Genomic DNA, 27,038 nt, shown 5'->3' with positions numbered 1-27,038 from the left:
ATGTGCAGTATTAGCTGTCCCGTAAACACCAGCTGGGTTATTCATTACATACTCAGCTATATACAGTAGCTGAATAAAACAGGTTTAAAAAAAAAAAACCACACAGGAAATTTTCTGTATGTTTTTCTCTTCCTTGAAGATTGAAATGAGTTGTTAGGATTGCCATTGTAGCAAAAGGGAAGTTGTGCTTCCTTTGTTGGGGGCTTTATGGGTTTATTTTTGAAAATCTTTTTAAGTTCTTTTACTTTTGTCCTAAGGAACCTATTTTCACAGCTTAAAGGACTAATGTTTCTCTTCTGTTAGTTCCCTTGAAATCAGATTGTGTTTGTTGCAAGAACATTTAGATCAAGCTTGTCCAACCCATGGCCTGTTGGCCCCATGTGCCCCAGGATGGCTTTGAATGTGGCCCAACACAAATTCATCAACTTTCTTAAAACAGTTTTTTTTTTTGCTTTTATTTTATTTTTAAGATGGAGTCTCACTCTGTTGCCCAGACTGGAGTGCAATGGCGCGATTTCGGCCCACTGCAACCTCCGCCTCCTGGGTCCAAGTGATTTTCCTGCCTCAGCTTCCTGAGTAGCTGGGATTACAGGCACCTGCCTCCACACCCGGCTAATTTTTTGTATTTTTAGTAGAGACGGGGTTTCACCACGCTGGCCAGGCTGGTCTTGAACTCCCAACCTTAGGCGAGCCACCACGCTCAGCCTGTTTGTTTTTTTAGCTCATCAGCTATCGTTAGTGTATTTTAAGTGTGGCCCAAGACAATTCTTCCACGTGGCCCAGGGAAGCCAAAAGATTGGACACACCCGACTGAGATGATCTTGTAAATGGCGCAGGCAAAAAAGTTTGTGTTTTGGGGTGGAGCCAAGATGGCGGAATAGGAACAGCTCCGGTCTCCAGCTCCCAGCCCCAGCGACACAGAAGACTGGTGATTTCTGCATTTCTGCTTGAGGTACCGGTTTCATCTCACTAGGGAGTGCCTAACAGTGGGTTCAGGACAGTCGGTGAAGCGCACTGTGCGCGAGCCGAAGCAGGGCGAGGCATTGCCTTACTCGGGAAGCGCAAGGGGTCAGGGAGTTCCCTTTCCTAGTCAAAGAAAGGGGAAACAGAGGGCACCTGGAATATCGGGTCAGTCCCATCCTAATACTGCGCTTTTCCAACGGGCCTGGAAAACGGCACACTAGGAGTTTGTGTCCCGCACCTGGCTCGGAGGGTCCTATGCCCACAGAGTCTCGCTGATTGCTAGCACAGCAATCTGAGATCACGCTGCAAGGCGGCAGCGAGGCTGGGGGAGGGGCGCCCGCCATTGCCCAGGCTTGCTTAGGTAAACAAAGCAGCCAGGAAGCTCGAACTGGGTGGAGCCCACCACAGCTCAAGGAGGCCTGCCTGCCTCTGTAGGCTCCACCTCTGGGGGCAGGACACAGACAAACAAAAACCCAGCAAGAACCTCCACAGACTTAAATGTCCCTGTCTGACTGACAGCTTTGAAGAGAGTAGTGGTTCTCCCAGCACGCAGCTGGAGATCTGAGAACGGACAGACTGCCTCCTAAAGTGGGTCCCTCACCCCTGAGCAGCCTAACAGGGAGGCACCCCCCCAGTAGGGACAGACTGACACCTCATTCAACCGGGTACTCCTCTGAGACAAAACTTTCAGAGGAACTATCAGACAGCTGAATTTGTGGTCTCACGAAAATCCGCTGTTCTGCAGCCACCGCTGCTGACACCCAGCCAAACAGGGTCTGGAGTGGACCTCTAGTAAACTCCAACAGACCTGCAGCTGAGGGTCCTGTCTGGTAGAAGGAAAACTAACAAACAGAAAGGACATCCACACCAAATATCCATCTGTACATCACCATCATCAAAGACAAAAAGTAGATAAAACCACAAAGATGGGGAAAAAACAGACCAAAAAAACTGGAAACTCTAAAAAACAGAGTACCTCTCCTCCTCCAAAGGAACGCAGTTCCTCACCAGCAACGGAACAAAGCTGGATGGAGGATGACTTTGATGAGTTGAGAGAAGAAGGCGTCAGACGATCAAACTACTCTGAGCTACGAGAGGAAATTCAAAACAATAGCAAAGAAGTTAAAAACTTTGAAAAAAAATTAGAAGAATGGATAACTAGAATAACCAATGGAGAGAAGGGCTTCAAGGAGCTGATGGAGCTGAAAGCCATGTTTCGAGAACTACGCGAAGATTGCAGAAGCCTCAGTAGCAGATGCGATCAACTGGAAGAAAGGGTATCGCTGATGGAAGATGAAATGAATGAAATGAAGAGAGAAGGGAAGTTTAGAGAAAAAAGAATAAAAAGAAATGAACAAAGCCTCCAAGAAATTTGGGACTATGTGAAAAGACCAAACCTACGTCTGATTGGTGTACCTGAAAATGATGGGGAGAATGGAACCAAGTTGGAAAACACTCTGCAAGATATTATCCAGGAGAACTTCCCCAATCTAGCAAGGCAGGCCAGCATTCAGATTCAGGAAATACAGAGAACGCCACAAAGATACTCCTCGAGAAGGGCAACTCCAAGACACATAATCGTCAGATTCACCAAAGTTGAAATGAAGGAAAAAATGTTAAGGGCAGCCAGAGAGAAAGGTCGGGTTACCCACAAAGGGAAGCCCATCAGACTAACAGCTGATCTCTCAGCAGAAACTCTACAAGCCAGAAGAGAGTGGGGGCCGATATTCAACATTCTTAAAGAAAAGAATTTTCAACCCAGAATTTCCTATCCCGCCAAACTAAGCTTCATAAGTGAAGGAGAAATAAAATACTTTACAGACAAGCAAACGCTGAGTGATTTTGTCACCACCAGGCCTGCCCTAAAAGAGCTCCTGAAGGAAGCACTAAACATGGAAAGGAACAACCGGTACCAGCCACTGCAAAAACATGCCAAACTGTAAAGACCATCAAGGCTAGGAAGAAACTATAGCATCTAATGAGCAAAATAACCAACTAACATCATAATGACAGGATCAGATTCACACATAACAATATTAACATTAAATGTAAATGGGCTAAATGCTCCAATCAAAAGACACAGACTGGCAAACTGGATAAGGAGTCAGGACCCATCAGTGTGCTGTATTCAGGAAACCCATCTCACGTGCAGAGACACACATAGACTCAAAATAAAGGGATGGAGGAAGATCTATCAAGCAACTGGAAAACAAAAAAAGGCAGGGGTTGCAATCCTAGTCTCTGATAAAATAGACTTTAAACCAACAAAGATCAAAAGAGACAAAGAAGGCCATTACATAATGGTAAAGGGATCAATCCAACAAGAAGAGCTAACTATCCTAAATATATATGCACCCAACACAGGAGCACCCAGATTCATAAGGCAAGTCCTCAGTGACCTACAAAGGGACTTAAACTCCCATACAATAATAATGGGAGATTTTAACACCCCACTGTCAGCATTAGACAGATCAATGAGACAGAAAGTTAACAAGGATATCCAGGAATTGAACTCAGCTCTACATAAAGTGGACCTAATAGACATCTACAGAACTCTCCACCCCAAGTCAACAGAATATACATTTTTTTCAGCACCACACCACACCTATTCCAAAATTGACCACATAGTTGGAAGTAAAGCTCTCCTCAGCAAATGTAAAAGAACAGAAATTATAACAAACTGTCTCTCAGACCACAGTGCAATCAAACTAGAACTCAGGATTAAGAAACTCACTCAAAACCGCTCAACTACATGGAAACTGAACAACCTGCTCCTGAATGACTATTGGGTTCATAATGAAATGAAGGCAGAAATAAAGATGTTCTTTGAAACCAATGAGAACAAAGACACAACATACCAGAATCTCTGGGACACGTTCAAAGCAGTGTGTAGAGGGAAATTTATAGCACTAAATGCCCACAAGAGAAAGCAGGAAAGATCCAAAATTGACACCCTAACATCACAATTAAAAGAACTAGAAAAGCAAGAGCAAACACATTCAGAAGCTAGCAGAAGGCTAGAAATAACTAAAATCAGAGCAGAACTGAAGGAGATAGAGACACAAAAAACCCTTCAAAAAATTAATGAATCCAGGAGCTGGTTTTTTGAAAAGATCAACAAAATTGATGGACCGCTAGCAAGACTAATAAAGAAGAAAAGAGAGAAGAATCAAATAGATGCAATAAAAAACGAAAAAGGGGATATCACCACCGATCCCACAGAAATACAATCTACCATCAGAGAATACTACAAACACCTCTATGCAAATAAACTAGAAAATCTAGAAGAAATGGATAAATTCCTCGACAAATACACCCTCCCAAGACTAAACCAGGAAGAAGTTGAATCTCTGAATAGACCAATAACAGGTTCTGAAATTGTGGCAATAATCAATAGCTTACCAACCAAAAAGAGTCCAGGACCTGATGGATTCACAGCTGAATTCTACCAGAGGTACAAGGAGGAATTGGTACCATTCCTTCTGAAACTATTCCAATCGATAGAAAAAGAGGGAATCCTCCCTAACACATTTTACGAAGCCAGCATCGTCCTGATACCAAAACCTGGCAGAGACATAACCAAAAAAGAGAATTTCAGACCAATATCCTTGATGAACATTGATGCAAAAATCCTCAATAAAATACTGGCAAACCGAATCCAGCAGCACATCAAAAAGCTTATCCACCATGATCAAGTGGGCTTCATCCCTGGGATGCAAGGCTGGTTCAACATACGCAAATCAATAAATGTAATCCAGCATATAAACAGAACCAAAGACAAAAACCACATGATTATCTCAATAGATGCAGAAAAGGCCTTTGACAAAATTCAACAACCCTTCATGCTAAAAACTCTCAATAAATTAGGTATTGATGGGACGTATCTCAAAATAATAAGAGCTATCTACGACAAACCCACAGCCAATATCATACTGAATGGGCAAAAACTGGAAGCATTCCCTCTGAAAACTGGCACAAGGCAGGGATGCCCTCTCTCACCGCTCCTATTCAACATAGTGCTGGAAGTTCTGGCCAGAGCAATCAGGCAGGAGAAGGAAATAAAGGGTATTCAATTAGGAAAAGAGGAAGTCAAATTGTCCCTGTTTGCAGATGATATGATTGTATATCTAGAAAACCCCATTGTCTCAGCCCAAAATCTCCTTAAGCTGATTAGCAACTTCAGCAAAGTCTCAGGATACAAAATTAATGTACAAAAATCACAAGCATTCTTGTACACCAATAACAGACAAACAGAGAGCCAAATCATGAGTGAACTCCCATTCACAATTGCTTCAAAGAGAATAAAATACCTAGGAATCCAACTTACAAGGGATGTGAAGGACCTCTTCAAGGAGAACTACAAACCACTGCTCAATGAAATAAAAGAGGATACAAACAAATGGAAGAACATTCCATGCTCATGGGTTGGAAGAATCAATATCGTGAAAATGGCCATACTGCCCAAGGTAATTTATAGATTCAATGCCATCCCCATCAAGCTACCAGTGACTTTCTTCACAGAATTGGAAAAAACTACTTTAAAGTTCATATGGAACCAAAAAAGAGCCCGCATCGCCAAGTCAATCCTAAGCCAAAAGAACAAAGCTGGAGGCATCACGCTACCTGACTTTAAACTATACTACAAGGCTACAGTAGCCAAAACAGCATGGTACTGGTACCACAACAGAGACATAGATCAATGGAACAGAACAGAGCCCTCAGAAATGATGCCGCATAGCTACAACTATCTGATCTTTGACAAACCTGACAAAAACAAGAAATGGGGAAAGGATTCCCTATTTAATAAATGGTGCTGGGAAAACTGGCTAGCCATATGTAGAAAGCTGAAACTGGATCCCTTCCTTACACCTTATACAAAAATTAATTCAAGATGGATTAAAGACTTATATGTTAGACCTAAAACCATTAAAATCCTACAAGAAAACCTAGGCAATACCATTCAGGACATAGGCGTGGGCAAGGACTTCATGTCTAAAACACCAAAAGCAATGGCAACAAAAGCCAAAATCGACAAATGGGATCTCATTAAACTAAAGAGCTTCTGCACAGCAAAAGAAACTATCATCAGAGTGAACAGACAACCTACAGAATGGGAGAAAATTTTTGCAACCTACTCATCTGACAAAGGGCTAATATCCAGAATCTACAATGAACTCAAACAAATTTACAAGAAAAAAACAAACAACCCCATCAAAAAGTGGGCAGAGGACATGAACAGACACTTCTCAAAAGACGACATTTATGCAGCCAAAAAACACATGAAGAAATGCTCATCATCACTGGCCATCAGAGAAATGCAAATCAAAACCACAGTGAGATACCATCTCACACCAGTTAGAATGGCCATCATTAAAAAATCTGGAAACAACAGGTGCTGGAGAGGATGTGGAGAAATAGGAACACTTTTACACTGTTGGTGGGACTGTAAATTAGTTCAACCATTGTGGAAGTCAGTGTGGCGATTCCTCAGGGATCTCGAACTAGAAATACCATTTGACCCAGCCATCCCATTACTGGGTATATACCCAAAGGACTATAAATCATGCTGCTATAAAGACACATGCACACGTATGTTTATTGCGGCACTATTCACAATAGCAAAGAGTTGGAACCAACCCAAATGTCCAACAACGATAGACTGGATTAAGAAAATGTGGCACATATACACCATGGAATACTATGCAGCCATAAAAAATGATGAGTTCGTGTCCTTTGTAGGGACATGGATGAAACTGGAAAACATCATTCTCAGTAAACTATCGCAAGGACAAAAAACCAAACACCGCATGTTCTCACTCATAGGTGGGAATTGAACAATGAGAACTCATGGACACAGGAAGGGGAACATCACACTCCGGGGACTGTTGTGGGGTGGGGGGAGGGGGGAGGGACAGCATTAGGAGATACACCTAATGCTAAATGACGAGTTAATGGGTGCAGGAAATCAACATGGCACATGGATACATATGTAACAAATCTGCACATTGTGCACATGTACCCTAAAACCCTAAAGTATAATAAAAAAAAAAAAAAAAAAAAGTTTGTGTTTTACAGCCATTTCCAAGGCTAACATAAGGTATCAGGGTACTGCTCAGTGACTTATGTGTGACCAGGGTCTCTGTTGATTGGAGAGGGGATACTTGTCTCGTGTGAACAGAGTCTGGTCTCTGTGAAGACTTGTGATACCAGAAACTGGTCGCTTCTCCATTTCCTCGCTCTCTGCCTCCCCTCCCTGTAGTTAAACAAATGTAGGGCATCAAATGATGCCACTTTCTTCTGGTTGTCCATCTCTCCACGCCCAAGGGTAAAAATAAAATGCTGATGAAGCCAGAGGAACATAGTTTGTTCATTTGAAGTTCTTAATATCCTGAGTGCTGGCTTTGACCTTTAATGAAAATGACGGTCCTCCTGGCAGGGGCCGGCTGCCTCACAAATGTGCAGCTTAAAGAACAAGGATGAGTTTCCCTGAACAAGAGAAACAGCAGCAAGCGTGGAAGTCCTGCGTGCATCAGGAGCACTCTGCTAATTAAAGGCAAGAGTGGGATGCCTGGCCAGGCACTGTGGCTCACACCTATAATCCCAGCACTTTGAGAGGCTGAGGCAGGCAGACCACTTGAGGTCGGGAGTTTGAGACCAGCCTAGCCAACATGGTGAAACCTCGTCTCTACTAAAAATAACAAAAATTAGCCAGGGGTGGTGGCACACGCCTGTAATCCCAGCTACTTAGGAGGCTGAGGCAGGAGAATTGCTTGAACCCGGGAGGTGGAGGTTGTGGTGAGCTGAGATGGTGCCGCTGCACTCCAGCCTGGGCAACAGAGCAAGACTCCATCTCAGAAAAAACACAAAGAGTGGGATGCCCAACAGCAAGGAACTGCTGGTTTGTTGCTTCGTGAGTTCTCTAAGGCACCTTCCGGCTCTAAGGTCACCATGAAAATCCATCATTTCCAATTATAGGAGATGTCCACTCTGTGAGGGCAGGGGGCTGTCTCTTTACTTCATAGCACAATAACTAGACCAAGGTAACGTTTCCTAAAAATTTGTTGACTACAGGAACACTGTCCTTTTCCCACTGTAGCATCTTGGTTTCCAGGAAGAGGGGTCATCCAGTCTAACTTGGAGATCACGTAAGAGATCCACCTTATAGACCCCCAGGCTGATGTACCCACCTCTAGCCGAGGTCTGGCTAGCCCCTTGCCTGGAGCTTCCTTACTGATCAGTTATTTCGTTGGTCTAGGTTATAGTTGTCTAGCCTTTTGGGTTTTGCCCCTTGGTCTAGATCAAACTTGTTCAACCCGCGGGCCTCACGTGTCTCAGGACGGCTTTGAATGCAGCCCAACACAAATTTGTGAGCTTTCTTAAACCATTATGAGGCCAGGCATGGTGGCTCACACCTGTAATCCTAGCACTTTGGGAGGTCAAGGTGGGGGAATCACTTGAGGCCCAGAGTTCAAGACTAGCCTGGCCAACATGGCAAAACCCCATCTCTTCTAAAAATACAAAACTTAGCCAGGCGTAGTAGTGCACACTTGTAGTCCCAGCTATTTGGGAGGCTGAGGTAGGAGGATCGCTTGAACCCAGGAGGCGGAGGTTGCAGTGAGCCGTGATCACACCACTGCACTCCAGCCTGGAAGACAGAGTGAGACTGTGTCTCAAAAAAAAAAAAAAAAAAAAAATTATATATATATGTATATATTTATTTGTGATTTTTTTTTTTTAGCTCATTAGCTGTTGTTTGTGTTAGTGTATTTTATGTGTGGCCCAAGACAGTTCTTCCAGTGTGGCCCAGGGAAGCCAAAAGATTGGACACCCGTGGTCGAAATCTTTGGGTAAAGCATGGTCTTAACTGGGGCACCATGATTGAACTTTTGAAGGCCTAAGAATTGAGCTTCCTCTTCTCTTATTAGAATTCAGGTTCACACTCTGATGCCATTTGGAAACACTCTTACTTTCCTTTAAAGACTGTGTTCCGTCACTTCACCTTATAAAATAAAAGAATCCTGAAACACGCCAGTGTGATTGCAGAAGTGGGGTGCCCAGCTTCATGGTCAAGTCTGATGCTCGTGTGTGCAAAGCTGTGTCAGCCATGGCTAGTGCTGGCCTCCAGGCATCCCCCGGGGCAGCAGATGGTATACCCAGCCTTGCCCTGCTCAGTCCAGCCAGAGTGGCAGTGATGCACGCTGAGGCAACTTCTGTGATGCAACACCTGGGCAGTCCTCCAGCCCGCCATCAAGGTGAAAAGACCCCTGCCAATTCAGGACTTCTGGGCTCTCTGAGAGCAGGGGCTTGAGAGGAAGGAGAGACTATTTTCTCATATATTGAAACTAAAATATTACAACCTGCCATGGGCCATTGCAGCAGTGTCGCTAAGTGGCCCTGAGTGTCCCATGACACAGTCCCAAGCCCTGGATTTTGTAGGAGCTTTCCTTTTCATTCTTGGCTGGAAGTAAGCTGGTGATGCAACTGTTGTGAGCCCTGAAATATAAAAATTAACAGTCAAGGGGGCCAGGCACAGTGGCTCATGCCTATAATCCCAGCACTTTGGGAAGTCAAGGCGGGTGGATCACCAGAGGTCAGGAGGTCGAGACCACCTTGGCCAACATGGTGAAACCCCATCTCTACTAAAAATACAAAAAATTAGCCAGGCATGGTGGTGGGCACCTGTAATCTCAGCTACTCGGGAGGCTGAGGCAGGAGAATTGCTTGAACCCGGGAGGTGGAGGTTGCAGTGAGTGGAGGTCACACCACTGCCCTCCAGCCTGGGCGACAGAGCGAGACTCAAAAAAAAAAATTTACAGTCAAGGGAAACCTAGGGTCAAGGTCACTTTAAAAAGCTGTCAGCCAAGGGCAATGGCCTTCCTGTTTTGAAGGGGCGGGGGCAGAGGATGGAGGCTCACTGGAGTTGGTTTTCATGAGCCTCCCGGTCCTCCAGCTTTCACTTCCATCAAATAACCATGTTGTGGATGCATAACTATTAATAAGTACAAACAGAACCTTCCGGGCAAGCCCTCTGGACCACTCCTTCTAGGCCTTTGGTCTTCTGAGATGTTTGGGAAGAAGGAATAATTCTGGCTTTCTTGGAAGCTGCCCTTGGCACTGTTCATTTGCCCTCTAAGTACTGATTTGCCAGCTCCTTAGACAAAGTGGATATTAGATGTGGGAGGAGTGGGGGTCATGATCTGGTGTCCAGTGTGTCCTTGTGGACAGATGCCCCAGCCCAGCCAGATTTACTTACTCCGGCCTCTGCCTTCCTGTAGGACTCAGCTTATAGCTACATCACCGCTCTGCCTAATTGGAGCACTGATGTAACCAGTGCTCCTTATTTTCCCCGTAAAATATTCCAGCCCCTGCCTTCAGGAAGCTCACAGACTCTCTCTAGCATGCACACACACACTTCTCACACCTGAGTTGTAGGCTTCACCAGCATCCGCTGTGTGTGCTTATAAACCTGTATATGCCAGTTGCACACACTGTTGTTAAATAATTTAATTATAAGGTATGTAAATGTTTGCAGTGTGAATGTGAAAACCAAGATTCGTCATTTCTATAAAAGAAGTAGAATGTTTAGAAAGATATGATATTAATAAAAGTTACTTTTGCAAAAAAAAATGCCATCGAATTAAGTATGGATGAGGCAACTGTAAAAGATTTGGGAACAAAATTTGTAAAAATCTCGGATATTCAGATTGCTTCACAAGCAGCCCAACATGGAAATCACAGATGATGCATTTTGGGTGTGATTTATGCAACAAAGATAGCATGAGACACTGGTCAGCATATTTGGGTTTTTTTTTTTTTTGGAGTACAACCATCTACGTTTGAGCCTATGCTAGGCAGACCCTTGCAAAGACCACACAGGCAGCAAATGTGGGAGCTGGGCCTTGAAGCCACGTTGGCTAATTTCAGAGCTAAGCCTTTCACCCTGTGGTTCTCTGCTTATCCTCCCGCTCATTTAGACGATAGTAAGGAGACTCTGCTAAGACTCTAGATTAGCCATGGTGAGAGACACTGTTGCTACTGAAACTCTATGGCTTGCAGGCTGTGTGGGGTGTGCCTGCCATCCAAGTGTGTGGGAAAGAGGAGGCAGATGGGAATACAGCTGCCAAGGAGCCCCAGGACCCTTTTGGAGGTCAGTTGGGGGAGGAGGGGGTCACTTACCTCAGTAGGTAAGTTTTTGGTGTGTATCTGTTTTAGAAAAAGATTCCTGATACAGTATGTCACAGGCGAGCCTACACTCACATTTGTTATATTTGGTGTATGTGGTAGTTATGTGCCCAGGAACCAAAGATTTCCACTTTACTTAGATCGTTCATTTCTTTTTTCTTTTTCTTTTTCTTTCTTTTTTTTTTTTTTTTTTTTTTTTTGAGACGGAGTCTCACTCTGTCCCCCAAGCTGGAGTGCAGTGGTGTGATCTTGGCTCACTGCAACTTCTGCCTCCCGGGTTCAAGCGATTCTCCTGCCTCAGCCTCCCAAGTAGCTGGGATTATAGGCACCCACCACCATGCTGGCTAATTTTTGTATTTTTAGTAGAGACAGAGTTTCACCATGTTGACCAGGCTGGTCTCAAACTCCTGACCTCAGGCAGTCGGCCCGCCTCGGCCTCCCAAAGTGTTGGGATTACAGGTGTGAGCCACCGCTCCGGCTACTTAGATCTTTTAAACTTGAACCCTAGTGGGTACAGTAATCAATTTCACTGTGGGGGAAGGGGAGCTGCTGTTCAAGTGCACAGGATCCCTTCCATCAGCAGGCGGCAAGGGCAATGGGGAGGGAGCAACCACTGGTGTTAGGGTTCCAGCTGCTGTTTTGTAGACATCTTCAGGGACACTTTGAGGCTGGCTGTTTATTGCTGGTCGGTGTCCAGACAGAAGTCACAAGCCATTGAGTGGTTGGAGGTGGCTTATCCACCACCCATTCTTCCTCCACATTCTAGCTGGGTCCCGTGAAGGAACTCTTCCTAACCAGATGGCTGCAGCCTTAGATCCTGCTGATCTAGGCCTCTCGGGCTCCCTCTCCTAGTTATTTGAGTATTTCCAATATTTTGGACTTGTACACAAGCTGCCTCTAGTTGAATTAATGCAGCCCTAAGGCCATAGGAGAGGGGGTTAGGGCCTGTTGGCTTTGTGGGGAATGTCAGTTGTGTGTTTTTAAATTAGTGTTTCTTTAATGGCAAGTGGAATATTTTCTTCATTATGAGAACACGCGTTGCCTATTACCTCTGTGCTTATGAAGCTGGGGGTAGGCAGCGAACTTAATAGCTTTTCAGAGCTTCCGCAGCGAGGGTTTGCAGGGAGGCCACTGGTGCAGTGAGCATGTCAGGTGGCTTCCCTGGACCAGCACTGGAAATGGTGAGCCCTCCTTACGGAAAAAAGATGCATGTTCCTACGCCAGTGCTTCTCACCAGGGACGAGTTTGCCCCCTGGGGACATTTCTAGTTGTCATGACTTGGGGGGTGTTACTGGCATCTAGTGGGTAGAGGCCAGGGAGGGTGCAAAACATCCTACAATACACAGGACACAAAAAATGATCGTTCCTTTTTTTCTTGCCTTTTTTTTTTTTTGAGACAGGGTCTCAGTCACTCAGGCTGGAGTGCGGTGGTGTGATCATAGCTCACTGTAGCCTTCAGCTCCTGAGTTCAGGTGATCCTCTCACCTCAGCCTCCTCAGTTGCTGGGACTGCAGGCGTACACTGCCGCACCCAGTTATTTATTTATGTATGTATTTATTTATTTATAGAGATGGGGTCTTGCTGTGTTGCTAGCTGGTATCGCTTAAAGCCAACAGTTTAAGACCAAACTTAAGTGATCCTCCTGCATCGGCCTTCCAGAGTGTTGGGATTATAGGCATGGCCATCATGCCTGGCCAAAAATGGTCATTATTGATAACAAAAAGTGATCCGGTTCAAAATGTCAGCAGGGCTGAGGCTGAGTTACCCCACTCTAGGTGAACTCTCCTGCCCTGGACCCCTCTCCTGCAGAGATGCCTGAGTGCATTCTCCTCTCCTCTGGGTCTGTCTGGCTCCTAATTAGCCTTCGAGCAATGTCAGCTCTCGGGAACAGCAGAGATGCACAGTGACTTACTGTGACGGCGGCACACTTTCACCAAAGCAGTTCTTCAATCTGGCTTCCTCCAGCCCTTCCCCTCCACGCTGCAGAAGCTGGGCCTGACAAAACATCTTTTCAGTCCTCGCTTGCCACCTGCCCACACTGTAGCCCCCAAGAATGCCTGCCATTAGTCCCCTGCTATGCAAGGAGATGGCAGCTGCCTGCAAATGAGGCAGCTTGGAGGGATGGGACAATGCCACTCGAAGGACCCACTGTCCTGCCTGTCGCTGCCAGGTCTCTGCAGCAAGGGGCAATCTGACTTTGGACTTTAGGGGGCAAGGAAACTTTGCTTTTCTTATTTCCTCCCTACCCCCGCCCCCCAATATGCATTAGACAATTTGTATTCTGTTTGTGACTTTAATGTGCCTCTTTGTCCTCAGCTGGGAATGTCTCCAGCTTGTCGTAGTGAGAGAGAGAGCCCTTGGTATCCGTAGAAGCAGGCTTGGATTTTGGCTCCACCGCTGACCGCCTATGTGGCCCTCAGCAAGGTTGTTAACCCTCCTGAGCGTCAGGTGTTTTCATTTGTAACAAGGGGCTGATAATGCCTACCACAGAGGGTTGCTGTCAGGACGGTGTTCCCTGCACCGTTTTATCTGTGTCCCTCCAACCAGTCTTTGTAAGCTGCTCAAGGGCCTGGCACCTGTCTTCACCGTCCTTGAAATCACATTAGTTTTTGCTGCACGGTAGGACACGGGCCATGGAGTGCAGTGCACCCCCGGAAAGATAGGTTGATGTCCTAATCCCTGGCGCCCGTGAATGTGACCATTTGGACACAGGGTCTTTGCTGGTGTAATCCAGTTAGGATGAGGTCATTAAGATGGGCCCTGATCCAATAGGACTGGGGTCTGTATAGGAAGAGGGAAATTTGGACACACATGCAGAGGAATGGCTTCACACTCATCTCATGGGAAGATGGACACACACAGGCCATGAGCCTAGCACAACAGAGGCAGAAATGCGAACAGTGCAGCTGCAAGCCAAGGAATGCTGGAGTCACCAGCAGCACAGAGAAGGCAAGGAAGGACTCTCCCCGTAGGTTTCAGAGGGAGCACGGCCCTGCCGACATCTGGATTTCAGATTTTTAGACTCCAGAACTATGGTTGCTTTAAGCCAGCCAGTTTGGGGTGCTTTGTTACAGCAGCCCCCAAAAGCCAATACAAATATTCAGTGGATGCTTGTGGTGTGTATGTCTTCATATGCAAAATGTATGGTGCTGGGCCTCAGCAGTCATGCTTTGGCAGCCCAGCCCCTGGATGGTTCACTTCTTCCTTTCCACTGATGATTCCTTCACAGATCATCCACAGATCATACTGGCTGATTTTGTGCTGCTTTATTAGAAAAGCATTTGCTCATTATGGGGGAAAGTTTTTACATGTACCACATTGAGCAGGGTTATGTTTCTGCCATAAAGTATTTGTGCATCTCTAAGCAGTGGCATCAAGTGACCAACTTAGATTTCTTTTAGCAACGCGTTGGTTCCTGGTTCTGGGAAGAAGCATGAGAGGCCATTGCTCCTTTCTTTCTTCTCCTTTCAAGAAGCAGAACCAAATCAAAGTGGCTCTAAAAATAAGAAAATGAATATGCTTGCAAAACAGGGATGCCAAGCCCAGAGGAAGAGCAGGTTCAGGTTGGTGGCTCAGGGACGTCACTGGAGACTCAGGCCCTTTCTCTCTTCTGTCCATAGCAGTGTCATCCTGAGGCGGGTGTCCCCATGGCCATAGGATGGCTGATGGCAGCAGCTGCACAGTCTGCTTCCTTGTTTGTGGCCTGTGGAACCCTTTGATGTGTTTCTCTTAAGATCAGGAAAACTTTCCCCAGAGGCCTCCCCAGCAGCCTCCTCTCCATGTTTTTGTCCCATCCCCGAACCAGCCACTGCCAAAGGGGATGGAGTTAGCATCATGGGCCTAGACTGATCATGTGAGGGCGAATGGGTGCTGCAGTCAGCCACAGTGCCCTGCCACACTCTCCAGATTCACAACTCTTAACTTTTTTTAATGGCCATGATAAGGATGCCCCAAAGATGTCCACGTTCTAATCCCTAGAACCTGTGAATGTTACTGTACATGGCCAAAGGGTTCTCTGCTGATGTGTGCTGGTGTGGTTAAAGGTCTTGAGGCGGGAGGTGATCCTGGATGATCCAGGTGGGTCCCACGTAATCACAAGGATTCTCATAAGAAGGAGGCAGGAAAATCGGAGGCAGAGAGAGAAGATATAAGGACAGAAGCAGAGGTCAGAGAAGGGAGTAGATTGCACCGCTGGCTTTGAAGATGGACAAAGGGGCCACAAGCCAAGGAGTGCAGGCAGCCTCTAGAAGTGGGAAAAGGCAAGGAAATAGATTCTCCCCAGCAGCCTCCAGAAGGAATGCCAGCCCTGTGGTACCTGACACCCTGATATTAGACCACTGAAACTGATTTTGGACTTCTGACTTCCAGAACTATAAGATAATAAACTTCTGTTGTTTTAAGCCACTAAGCTTGTGGTCATTTATTACAGCAGCAAAGGGAAACGAATACAGCATTGTATCTCTAGGCTGACCAGGAATCAATATAGAACTTTGCTAAGATTAAGCATCTTGTTTTTATTTTATATCTTTTAAACAAGTATGTGGGGATTAAACAAAATACAAACCCAGTCCCTGGTCCTGCCTCCAGATAGGGCCAGCCTGGTGGTTTGCTCTCAAAATGGTAAATGTCGGTTCCTTTATTCAACACCAGTGCTAGGTGCCGAGAACACAGAAGTAGGGCCTTGTCTTCACTCAAGCTGCTGCGTGTGCCTCAGCCAGCCGTTTGTTTCCATAAATATGCCCACTCGCAAATGGGAGCTCTTCCAGATGTATTCTCTGTCTTTGTAGCTCAAGCCAGTTTCCTCTGAAGCTTATTCAAACCTGCTGATTTTTGTTTAAGTTCTTGCAAGGGTTAGGAAGAGCATAAGACGTTAAGCACTTCCACAGATGGACCTATTTTTAGGGTGCCCCGTGTTGCCGAGATCAGCAGTGATTCTAATAGCTCAGTCCTGGGGTCCACAGAGGATGTCATCTGCCTCCTGTCCTCTTGCCAGTTGGACAGACACTGCTGTTTGGAAGTTTTCTTTGTGGTTCTTTATTTCCTCTCCTCTCTAGGGCTTCTGTTCTACGGAGGCACAGTGGGGGAGCCACATACATTATGTGTAGAAATTGTTGTTATTGTACCATAGTTCAGCTCTTTCCTTCCCTCCCCTCCCCTCTCCTCCCCTCCCCTCCCCTCTCCTCCCCTCTCCTCTCCTCTCCTTTCCTTTCCTGTTGTTGTTGTTACAGAGCCTCAGTCTGTTGCCCAGGCTGAAGTGCAGTGGCGCGATCTCAGCTCACTGCAACCTCCACCTCCCAGGTTCAAGCGATTCTCAAGCTACTTATCCCAAGTAGGTGGGATTACAAGCATGTGCCACCACACCTGGCTGATTTTTGTATTTTTAGTAGAGATGAGGCTTCATCATGTTGGCCAGGCTGGTCTTGAACTCCTGACCTCAGGTGATCCGCCCACCTCAGCCTTCCAAAGTGCTGGGGTTACAGGCATGAGCCACTGAGCCCGGCCAGTTCATCTGTTTCTGAGAAGCCTTGAGCTTTCCTGGGGATAATAAGTGACCAGTAGCAATCTATGGGAAATACCTGGGAAGGTGACAGAAGTAGTGAAGCAGAGAAACGGAGTGGGGGCACTGATATTTGAGATGATCTTTTCCAACATCATAATTCTATCTTGAGGAAACTGCGGCATGAATTATCCATGAAGCAGCTCTCCCCATCCCTGAACTCCCTATAGTAGCTTAGCAAGGATGGAGCGCAATCCCTGTGGTACCAATTAGACAGGGCCAGGCTCTAGAAGCAAAATGTGAGAGCTGGCTGTAAAGCACTAACACCCGTAATAGCGTGTAGACCAATAGGTTTGGTGTACATTGTTCTAGGCTCTCGTCTCTGCTCTGTCCCATCTCCCTTTGTCCATAACAAGTGCCGTATACCCGAGGGGATAAATGCATAGACGCTGGAGCTTCAGCCTAGGTTTGAGTTCCACTTACTAGCGACGTAACCTGGGACAAATCACTTGGGCATTTTTCCTTTCTATAACATGGGATGGTCACAGTACCGACGCGGCTAGAGGTGCTGCGAGGATTAAATGAGTTGAAGTGTGCAGAGTACTCATAGCAGTGCCTGGCGCATCCTAAGCGCTGTACATCTTCCTGCAACGTTAAACGTTGTTCTCCAGTGTTTTAAATGACCACGTGCAATTCCATCGCATGGTGGTGCTCTATGGTTGATTTAACCAGATCCCTGTAATGGGATTTTGTTTCCAGTCTTTTGACGCTGTGAACAACATTTCGAATGACTACCCTTGTAGGTAGGGACTTTCTTTCACTCTTAAACATTTCCACAGGTTAAATTTCTAGAATGAGAATTGCTGGGTCAAAGAAAAATCTTCCAAGGCTTTTCTTGATAGACGCTACCACATTTTGCTCCAGGAAAGTAGTAGTTTACACTCCTACCATCAATGAGTGAGTGTGCCAGTTTCCTTGTGTGGCCGGGTTATTAACTTTTAATCAAACGAAGGCCCAGAAAGAAATAGGAAATATTTCCTGGGGGATAAAATGTTCCTCGTCTTTGCTTATATGCGGTGAAAAGCTCAGAACTTGGAGAGCGCAGAAGGCAGGGCAGTGTGTGAAAACGGCGCCCTCTGCTGGCTCTCCCTGGTGTGAACAGTGGTAGATGGCAACGCTGAGATGGCCCTGCTCTTTGGAGGCAGGGACATTTTTAAGAGACTCTGGTCATAAAAGTCAGATTCGGGCAACACTTGGCCCTCGCTTGGGTTCTTTTACAGCAGTGGTTTCAACAGGATGATTTGTTGCCCAACACTTGGTACTCTCTGGAGGCATTTTGGAGGATCACAAGTCTGGGGGTGGGGTTAAAGGAAGTCTGCTATTGACTTCTGGTGGGTAGTGGCCAAGGATACTGCTAAACATCTCACACTGCACAGCCCAGTCCAGCCCAGCAACAAAGCAGCGTTCAGCCCAGGATGTCAATATTGTCCAGGTTGAGAAAACCCTGTTTTTAGAGGAATAGAGGCATTGCCCTAAGACGGTTTCTCTCTTCAGACTGAAATAAAATATAGAAATATTAATATATGGTATATATGTCACAGTTACTACTATTTAGTTGTAGAAACCTGATGGTTTTGCAAAATAAAATGGAAAACAGGTGGAGCTGAAATAGGAAATGGGGATTTCTAGAAGAGAGGGCACAGGAAAATCCAACCCATAGTAATGTCACGAGTACTAATAAAAGAGGGAATGTTCTTCTACCAATTCAGCGTGGTTAAACCTGCCACAAATCCCTGTGGCTTTCCCCTGAAGGTCTTGTCTGTTAAAAGTAGTGCTTTATTTGACACTTTTCCCCAAATTCACAAGCACCAGTGTTTTCATAATGTTCATAATTGTGCCCTCCGGTGTTCAGTGCAGAATTACCATGTGTAGTTATAATTTGCTCTCCCACGCCCCAGTAAATGCTGATTCAAGCATTGTTTTTAAGAGGGAGAAGGAAGAGAAGAACTTTAAAAATAATCTTAGAGAAGGTGTGCCTGAAGGGGAAAAGTATGACGAGAATTTTGGGAAAATCAAACTGGGCTGCAGCTTCCTTCAGTATTTGCTGAGCTTGAAGACCTCTGTTCCCTGGTGTTGCCCAAGCCCATTTAAAAAATGTCCTATTACTGGCTGGGCATGGTGGCTCATGCCTGTGATCCTAGCATTTTGGGAGGCTGAGGCAGGTGGATCACCTGAGGTCAGGAGTTCAAGACCAGCCTGGCCAACATGGTGAAACTCTGTCTCTACTAAAAAAAAAATGAAAAAATCAGCTGGGTGTGGTGGCACATGCCTGTAATCCCAGCTACTTAGGAGGCTGAGGCAGGAGAATTGTTTGAACCCAGGAGGTGGAGGTTGCAGTGAGCTGTGATTGCACCCCTGCACTCCAGCCTGGGCAACACAGCAAGACTCCATCTCAAAAAAAAAAAAAAGTCCTATTACCTCATTTTGCTTTAGCCTTGCTATTCTCTGAATTACTTGTATTCTAGAACATTGTCGTGAAATAATTAGCTAGCATGGCTGCCTTGGCTGCTCTAAATAATGTTAAGAGGATTATTTTGTCAGAATTGTTGAGAAAAACTACAGCTCTTCCCTAAACAGCAGATACTATCTTGATTATCTTTCATGAGAAGTATTTTTCAAACTATAGGTCATGGTCGATTTATAGGTTGTAAAGTCAATTTTTAGATTACAATCAGCATTACAAAAAAATCAGATGGAATAAAAACTATCAGAGTGTGGTATATAGTAGGAGCAGCCTTTGATGATAGTTTTGGTGATACAGAAATCTGTCACCATACGTACATACATGTTTACGTGTGCCTGTGTGTATGCACACATGGGCATGGTGAGAAGCTTCTAAAGATGGTGGCTTAGATTTTACAATGTGGTGAAATCTGACTGTTTGTAAAGTTCTCTAAAGACCTCCATGATCCCTGCTAGTCTTCTATCCCTCACCTTTGCCTCTGTTGCTTTTTCAGGTGGGACCAGGGAGATTGGATCTGCTCTCACCAGGATGTGCATGAGGCACAGAAGCATTGAAGCCAAGCTGAGGCAGTTTTCGAGGTGAGGAGCATGTTTCGGCCCCGATCGCCAACACCCTTGCAGATTTCAGGTTAAGGAAGCAGTCATGCGTGGCACACAGCATTTAAATCCCCACAACCTGTCTGACTTGGCTCATTCATTGCCTGAGTATTTGTTAGGCATCTGCTGCATGCCAGGCACTGGTCGAGGCCCTGGGGATGCAGCAGACCACCAGCCAGCCAGGCCCCTGCCTTCACAGAGCCTGTGCTCCTGCATGGGTCTCTCCTTACCCTTTGTCTGTGTGAGGAGCCGGTGCAGCCTGCTGAGGCCTTTTGGGCCTCCACTGCCCTGCGGGAGCCTCATAAGAAGAGGGGCTGCAAAATTGGAGAGTGAGATGTGCCTTGGTATCCTGTGTGCATCCTCCAGACTCAGTGAGGGATATGGCAGCTCACAGAACACTCCACACCGCCAGCTTCCCGTCTGGCTTCCAGGCATCCAGAATAGGGAAGAAATGGTAGTAGCTGGCACCGGAATTGGGTTACAAATGTTCAAGTGAAAATGGACATTGCCTTTCAAGCAGATCAGCATCATTCAGCAGTTTTACATGATTCTGTTTGGGAGACTGCACAAAATGAAGGGGCGCACCTGCAGAGACCTTCACCCCTCAGTAACCCCGAGGCTGGCAGTGCAGCTCGAGAATTTTCTGGGTCTCTTCACTCTTCTCTTTCTCCAGGCTGTGCACACTTAGTGTGTATTTATGACCTGTCATGCCGCATGCACAGCAGAATCTTGTGGGTCTTTTTTAAAAATAGTGATGCTGGGCCCCACCCTCAAAGTCTCCACTGGGGTTGAGATAAGGCCCAGGTGTCTTTGCATTTTGGGGGTCCGTGTTGTGCAGCTCTCAGAGGGGTGACCCCTGTGGTTCTGCAACTTGGCTTGTTAGTACAAACACTGGAATATCACAGGGAAAATGGGAAGAAGGGTCACTCCCACCAGTCACGTTGACAGCTTCTTAATAGTCATTGAAAAACGTTCTTGGGGCTGGGCACAGTGGCTCACGCCTGTAATCCCAGCACTTTGGGAGGCCAAGGCGGGCTGATCATGAGGTCAGGAGATCAAGACCATCCTGGCCAACATGGTGAAACCCCGTCTCTACTAAAATACAAAAAATTAGTCGGGCATGGTGGTGTGCTTCTGTAGTCCCAGCTACCTGGGAGGCTGAGGCAGGGGAATCGCTTGAACCTGGGAGGTGGAGGTTGCAGTGAGCCGAGATCGCGCCACTGCATTCCAGCCTGGTGACAGAGCGAGACTCTGTCTTAAAAGAAAGGCATTCTTGGAACATGGCTGTTCTGGAGCCCAGGGGTTTAGATGAAAATGTCAGTTTCAGGTAATTGTGATTTAGGTATGTTTTGACAACCACATTTAAATCCTGACAGCAGAATGTATCATTTAATTTCTCCTTTTCTCCCCCCTGCTTGTGTAAAAGCGCTTTAATTGATTGTCTGATAAACCCACTTCAAGAACAGATGGAAGAATGGAAGAAAGTGGCCAACCAGCTGGATAAAGACCATGCAAAAGGTACAGAGGCGAGACGTTTAGCGCATCAACGCACGCTGGGGGCTGCTGGGGGAAGTTGCCAGCTGCTGCCTGGCCCCTCTGCTAGGTTTATTGGTGTCACCAAAACAGCTAAGGACCCACTCTGTCCCTGCTCTCCTGTAGGCACGTCCATGTCAGGGGATGAGGAGAGCAAAGTGATCCCGTTGCAAGGCTGAGTGCTGTTTCTTTGGTGTGAACCAACATTCAGCAGCTGATAGTCTGATCCCTCAGTGGCATGAATTGTATTCAGCTGAATTAAGAATAAATCACAGGGTAGGCCTGGTGGCTCAGACCTGTAATCCCAGCACTTTGGGAGGCCGAGGCGGGCGGATCACTTGAGGTCAGGAGTTTGAGACCAGCCTGGCCAACATGTTGAAACCCCATCTCTACTAAAAATACAAAAATTAGCCAGGTGTGGTGGTGCCTGCCTGTAATCCCAACTACTTGGGAGGCTGAGACACGAGAATTGCTCCACCTCCTGAACCCAGGAGGTGGAGATTGCAGTGAGCAGAGATTGCACCACTGCACTCCAGCCTGGGTGACAGAGCAAGACACTGCCTCCCCCTAACCCTCCAAAGAAGTGTAAATCATAATGGCAGGTTTAAATGCCGAACATTCATACTTAAGGCATTTCAGCACATTTTGAAAGCCAGACTTTTAATGATATAAGCTTATCCTAGGTCTCCTGCCCATTCTCTTTGTACGTTGTCCCAGGTAGGTGGGACAAGTCTTTGTGAACTGGTTGAGTTAGTTGTCAGGGACCTTGATGGTATGAGAGGAACTAAGTGTAATCTGCAGAGCGAATAGCACTGATGCTTTCGAGTGAGGGTGTTTGTGTTCCCTTCACACAGGCCAACCAGACTGTTTCGTAAGAGCTTCTCATCCCCTGTTCAGGTCATTCTGATGCCTTTTACTTGCTAGGGGCTGTGGGGGCTACAGAAGGATGAGTGTGGTATCTACTGCAACAGAAATAAATTAACCCTGTTACAAAGCAAAGTAAAAGACTGCAATGAAGACCCAACCGGGTGCTCTGGGAGTGTGAATGGTGGCTCCTAAAACAGGCCTCTTTGTGACTTTGGGGATGGTTTATTCTGCCTGCTTCAAGTTATATAATGAAAATCATTCTATGTCCCCAGCAACCATCAGTAGCCACCAGAAAGTTGCACATTCATTCAAATTATTCATCCCTCCCCTCATCATACACCTATGCTACTGAGTACTTAACCGTATTCCATGCCTGCACACGCTCTGGAGCCACAGAAATAAATAAGTTGGTCTTGGTTTTTCATACACGTCCTTAAACTTTGTCTATCACAGATAATAGACTCCTGAAGTCGTGTCTTCATTGTTACTGGAAATCAGTCTTATGTAGAACTTCAACAAACCATTTTGATAAAAGAACCAGGGAGGGTGATGGCTTATTTGTGTTGAGATTCAGAAGTATGGGTACAATAGCCAAATACTTAGCAGTTATATTAAAAGTTAATATAAGGTGTGGTGGCTCATGCCTATAATCCCAGCACTTTGGGAGGCCGAGGCGGGTTGATCACTTGAGGTCAGGAGTTCAAGACCAGCCTGGCCAACATGGCAGAACCCCGTCTCCACTAAAAATACAAAAAATCAATCAGCTGGGCGTGGTGGCGCATGCCTGTAATCCCAGCTACTCGGGAGGCTGAGACACAAGAATCACTTGAACTCAGGAGGCGGAGGCTGCAGTGAGCTGAGATCGATCGCACTGTTGCACTCCAGCCTGGACAACACAGCAAGACTGCATCTCAAGAAAAAAAAAGTTAATATATAATCTTTTATCCCCCATACCCTAACTTGAAGTTAGGGAGAGAGGCAAATTCAGAGGATGTTAACTGGATCCCATTGTGTGTTAATCACATCATGAATTCTCTTAGGCTCACGGGATTTCTCCATCTGTACTTTTCATTGGGTAAAAGAAAATAGAACCATTTGAAATTTTTTTTCAGATGGGGAAAGAGTTGATAGTTTATGTTTGGCCCAATTTGCTTTGTGTTGGCTGACTTGGCTCATTCATTGGCTGAGTATTTGTCAGGCATCTGCTGCATGCCAGGGACTGGTTGAGGCCCTGGGGATGCAGTAGACAACCAGCCAGCTAGGCCCCTGCCCTCAGGGAGCCTGCTCTCCTGCATGGGTCTCTCCTCACCCTCTGTGTGAGGAGCTGGTGCAGCCTTCAGAGGCCTTTTGGGCCCCCACCACCCTGCAGGAGCCTCCTTCTTCTCTATTAATGTTCTCCTTTGCTGGTACAGCAAAGCTGAGACTTCAAATTGGATGTGTAAGGCCTTTTATAAGAGTGGTTGTGCTCAGCCCATTGGGAGAAGGCAGCTGGTCTTGCAGAGAGCTCTGCTCATCAAATGAAACACAGGTCCCTTGATTTTCATGGAATATTTCCCCCTCCTTTCCATTCCCACTGCGTACAGAGAAGCACGTCTCAATTTTCTTCTTTGGGGTCACATACAGAGATGAAGAACCTAGGCCTGAATGTGAATTGAGACCCATTGTCCGGCCCTGCATGCCTGCTAAGTGGCTTCTCTGCACAGGGGCCAAGAGGTTGTGGGGTACAAAGCCCCTGACCCCCAGCCTCGGTGACACAGCACTTCTTTCATCTTTTCGATTCAGCCTTTAACCCAGGGAGCGCGACCCAAGTAGCAGCCACACGCAACCCACTCTGCTAGCCCAGGATGCTCAGACATGACCCAGACACTGCTCCTTCCCTTGGGGAGCTTGTAGTGGGAGGAGAGACTGTAGGGCAGAGCACAGGATGTCGGGGGAGAGAGATACAGGGAGTCCCAGAGGTTGGAGAGGTTTGGTTGAGGAGTTAGAAAACGAGGAGTTAGAAAACGAGGCACCATTTGGAGGGATCCCAGTGAATGGACATGGTTTCATCACACTGATGTTAGAGCGGTGAAGGTGCCCTAGCCAGAGAGAAAACCATGCAGATAGGCAGGGAAGATGGGGGAGTGGCCAGAAAAGAGTGGAGAGCCGCCACGCTGCACAGTGATTCCAGGCGTGTATGAATAGGCTTAGGGCCAGTAGAAGGGAAACCTCAGGGCTGGCTGCAAGGGAGCTGGCCAAGGTGAAATGTACAGCAATTGGCAATTAATTGACTGTGAGGGCAGCAAAGGGGAAAAGTGTCACAGGCAGGTGACCATCATCCCAGGTGTCTATGTCTGGATGATGAGGATGCCTGCAACAGAAATGGGGCAGTCTGCGAATGGGCCAGTGATGGAGGAGAAAGCAGTTGGCAGGGGATGTGGTGCACATGGACTGCCCCGCCGAGATGTTTGTGGTATCTAGCCACAGGATCCATGCTGAAAGTAAGGCAGCTGGTTCTTCTTGCCCAGTCTCCCCACTGTGTGATCTATCTTCTCCTGCTGTATGAGACACTTCTTCTGGATTTTAACATCTGGCCAGCATCTTTTCCACATAGGGGTTTTTTGTTTTTTGTTTGTTTTTGCAAAACACTGTGGATTTGGGTCTTGGGAAAGTAGATAATATTGAAAAATCTTTCCAGATACTTGAGCTGAGAAGTTGTGAATTTTTTTCATTTTTATGAAGTATTCCCGACCGGGTGTGGTGGCTCACACCTATAATCCCAGCACTTCGGGAAGCCGAGGATCACTTGAGGTCAGGAGTTCAAGACCAGCCTGGCCAACACGGTGAAACCCCATCTCTACTAAAAATACAAAAATTAGCTGGGTGTGGTGGTGGGCCCCTGTAATCCCAGCTACTAAGGAGGGTGAGGCAGGAGAATCGCTTGAACTTGGGAGGTGGAGGTGGCAATGAGCCGAGATCACGCCACTGTACTCCAGCCTGGACCACAGAACAAGACTCCGTCTTAAAAAAAAAAAAAGTATTCCCAAATGGAGCCTCCCCTCAAAGCTGGTATGAGTGAATATGACAGGGCAAGACCACTGTGCCTTTGTTTTTGTGTCACTAGCCCCTTGGTTGTAAATGTCATCATGGATTATTATATTGTATTCTGATAAAGCCATTGATGGCATGTCACAGTTTGTGCTTTCTGTTACAAACATAATGGCTGTTCCTAACATATTTTCTGTTAAGCGAAGTGGTAAAATTATTGCATATTCTGCTTTCTCTTAGAATATAAGAAAGCCCGCCAAGAGATAAAAAAGAAGTCCTCGGATACGCTGAAACTGCAGAAGAAAGCAAAAAAAGGTAACTCCTACTATTCTGCTACTGATGTTACTTCCTGATGGAGTGCTTGATTTGTTTTTGAAGTGAAAGGTGTTCACTTCAGAGACTTCCTTAAGTATGACGGCCCTGAAAACAGATGAGAGCAAATAGGACCTATCTGAGTTCACATTCTCAAAGTGCAGAATAGGTATTAATTTGAGGCCCTTGTCAAGTGGTACTTGACGTGTTCCTTCCCCAACCTTTGTCTTCCAAATTTGACAGTTTCCATGCCTATTGTGCTTCGTAATGATACCTATAAATTTCTTAGAAGCCTTGGGATAATGCAGAAAGGCCTTTATGCAAATGTTCTCTAGTGATTATTACAGAAATTATGTCATTTTCTCCTGCAGCTTTCACAGCCTATAATCTTCAAAACCCTTTATTAAGTCTTGTGAGAATGCTAGGAATGGGTGCAGGGGAAGCTGGTAGTCATGGCCATACAGGGGATTTTCCATGGTGTTCATGAGGGAAGAGCTTGATAATCTATCACTGAGCAAAACCAGGCAAGATGCCTTTCCCCCATGTCCTTGTTTATCTTCCTTCGCAAACCAATGAATCGTCAGATCTTTGACCCATCTTTGTTCCTCCAGAATGGACTGGGAGTTCAAAGAGAAAAATCTAGCAGCATCCACTTTGCAAGCACTTGTGCCATTTTACTACCACCTAAAAATGTAGGGACTTTATCCTGAGCTAGAGAAGGCGACATTCCTTCCAGTCTCTTCTTCTTTGACACCAAGTTTCTGAATCTGCTGCTTCACAGCTGATAAGATGGGGTTCTTCCGTCAGGCTGCTCTGTGGGTGGTGTTTACCATTAATTTGAGACAACCTTTTCGAGATGCGATCCCCCAGCCTGAATCTTCTTTCCCCTAAACCAGCAGTTCTCTGTTGGAAATAGAAGAAGATACATTTGGAGAGATGGGATTGTGGAGGGTAGTGTGTAGTGGGGTGATGATAGGACACAGTTTTTAACCTTGAACATTTCTATAAAATGAGCCCCCCACCCTGAATTTTCACAACAACCATAAACCCATTTCGAGATAAAGGCAGCAGAATTTTCACCCACAATCAGATTTTCCATCAGCATTGGCCCCAGCAGTTTCTTTCATATGTTTTATTTTAGTCTGGAGCTTCTCAGATTTGTATCCTATCTGACTAGGGCACCTGGGAGCTAGTGTTTGACAAGTAGTAGGGTTTGTGACATGGTAACATTTTAGTGACTGTAGAGGTAAACATTTATAAGTAAAATTACTACTATATTCCATGAAGTCCGAGGCCTGGAGGAGAGCAGGCTGGTCACAGTTTGGGGCTGAACTCCATGTAACTGACAGGTTGGCAGCTTTGAGAGAGGAAGGATTCCTGGGCTGGGAGAGATGGCCCAGGGAAGATGCTTAGGCTTAGAAAAGGTTTGGGAGTTTGGTGAAAAGGATGAAGGAAGAAAAAGTAGCTATTTTCCCTCAGCTTTTCCACCACTCACTTTTCAGAGGCCCTAAGTTCTTGGCTGCAGTGATAATCCTTT

At 46.1% G+C, this 27,038-nt stretch overlaps 1 protein-coding gene across 13 annotated transcripts in view; it reads left to right on the top strand.

Annotated features, from left to right (window-relative positions):
* Positions 1-27,038, top strand: part of MTSS1 (MTSS I-BAR domain containing 1) — a 186,281-nt gene that overhangs the window by 126,532 nt on the left and 32,711 nt on the right. For all 13 annotated transcript variants that reach the window (XM_055287198.2, XM_063642939.1, XM_055287209.2 and 10 more), the window contains exons 4-6: positions 19,660-19,744; positions 21,189-21,280; positions 25,430-25,504. In XM_055287198.2, coding sequence (XP_055143173.1) covers positions 19,660-19,744; positions 21,189-21,280; positions 25,430-25,504 — 252 coding nt within the window. The remainder of the gene's footprint in view (positions 1-19,659; positions 19,745-21,188; positions 21,281-25,429; positions 25,505-27,038) is intronic.

Source organism: Symphalangus syndactylus, chromosome 7 (genome assembly GCF_028878055.3).
Source record: "Symphalangus syndactylus isolate Jambi chromosome 7, NHGRI_mSymSyn1-v2.1_pri, whole genome shotgun sequence".
Classification (NCBI taxonomy): domain Eukaryota; kingdom Metazoa; phylum Chordata; class Mammalia; order Primates; family Hylobatidae; genus Symphalangus; species Symphalangus syndactylus.
This window is presented reverse-complemented; position numbering and strand designations above follow the sequence as displayed.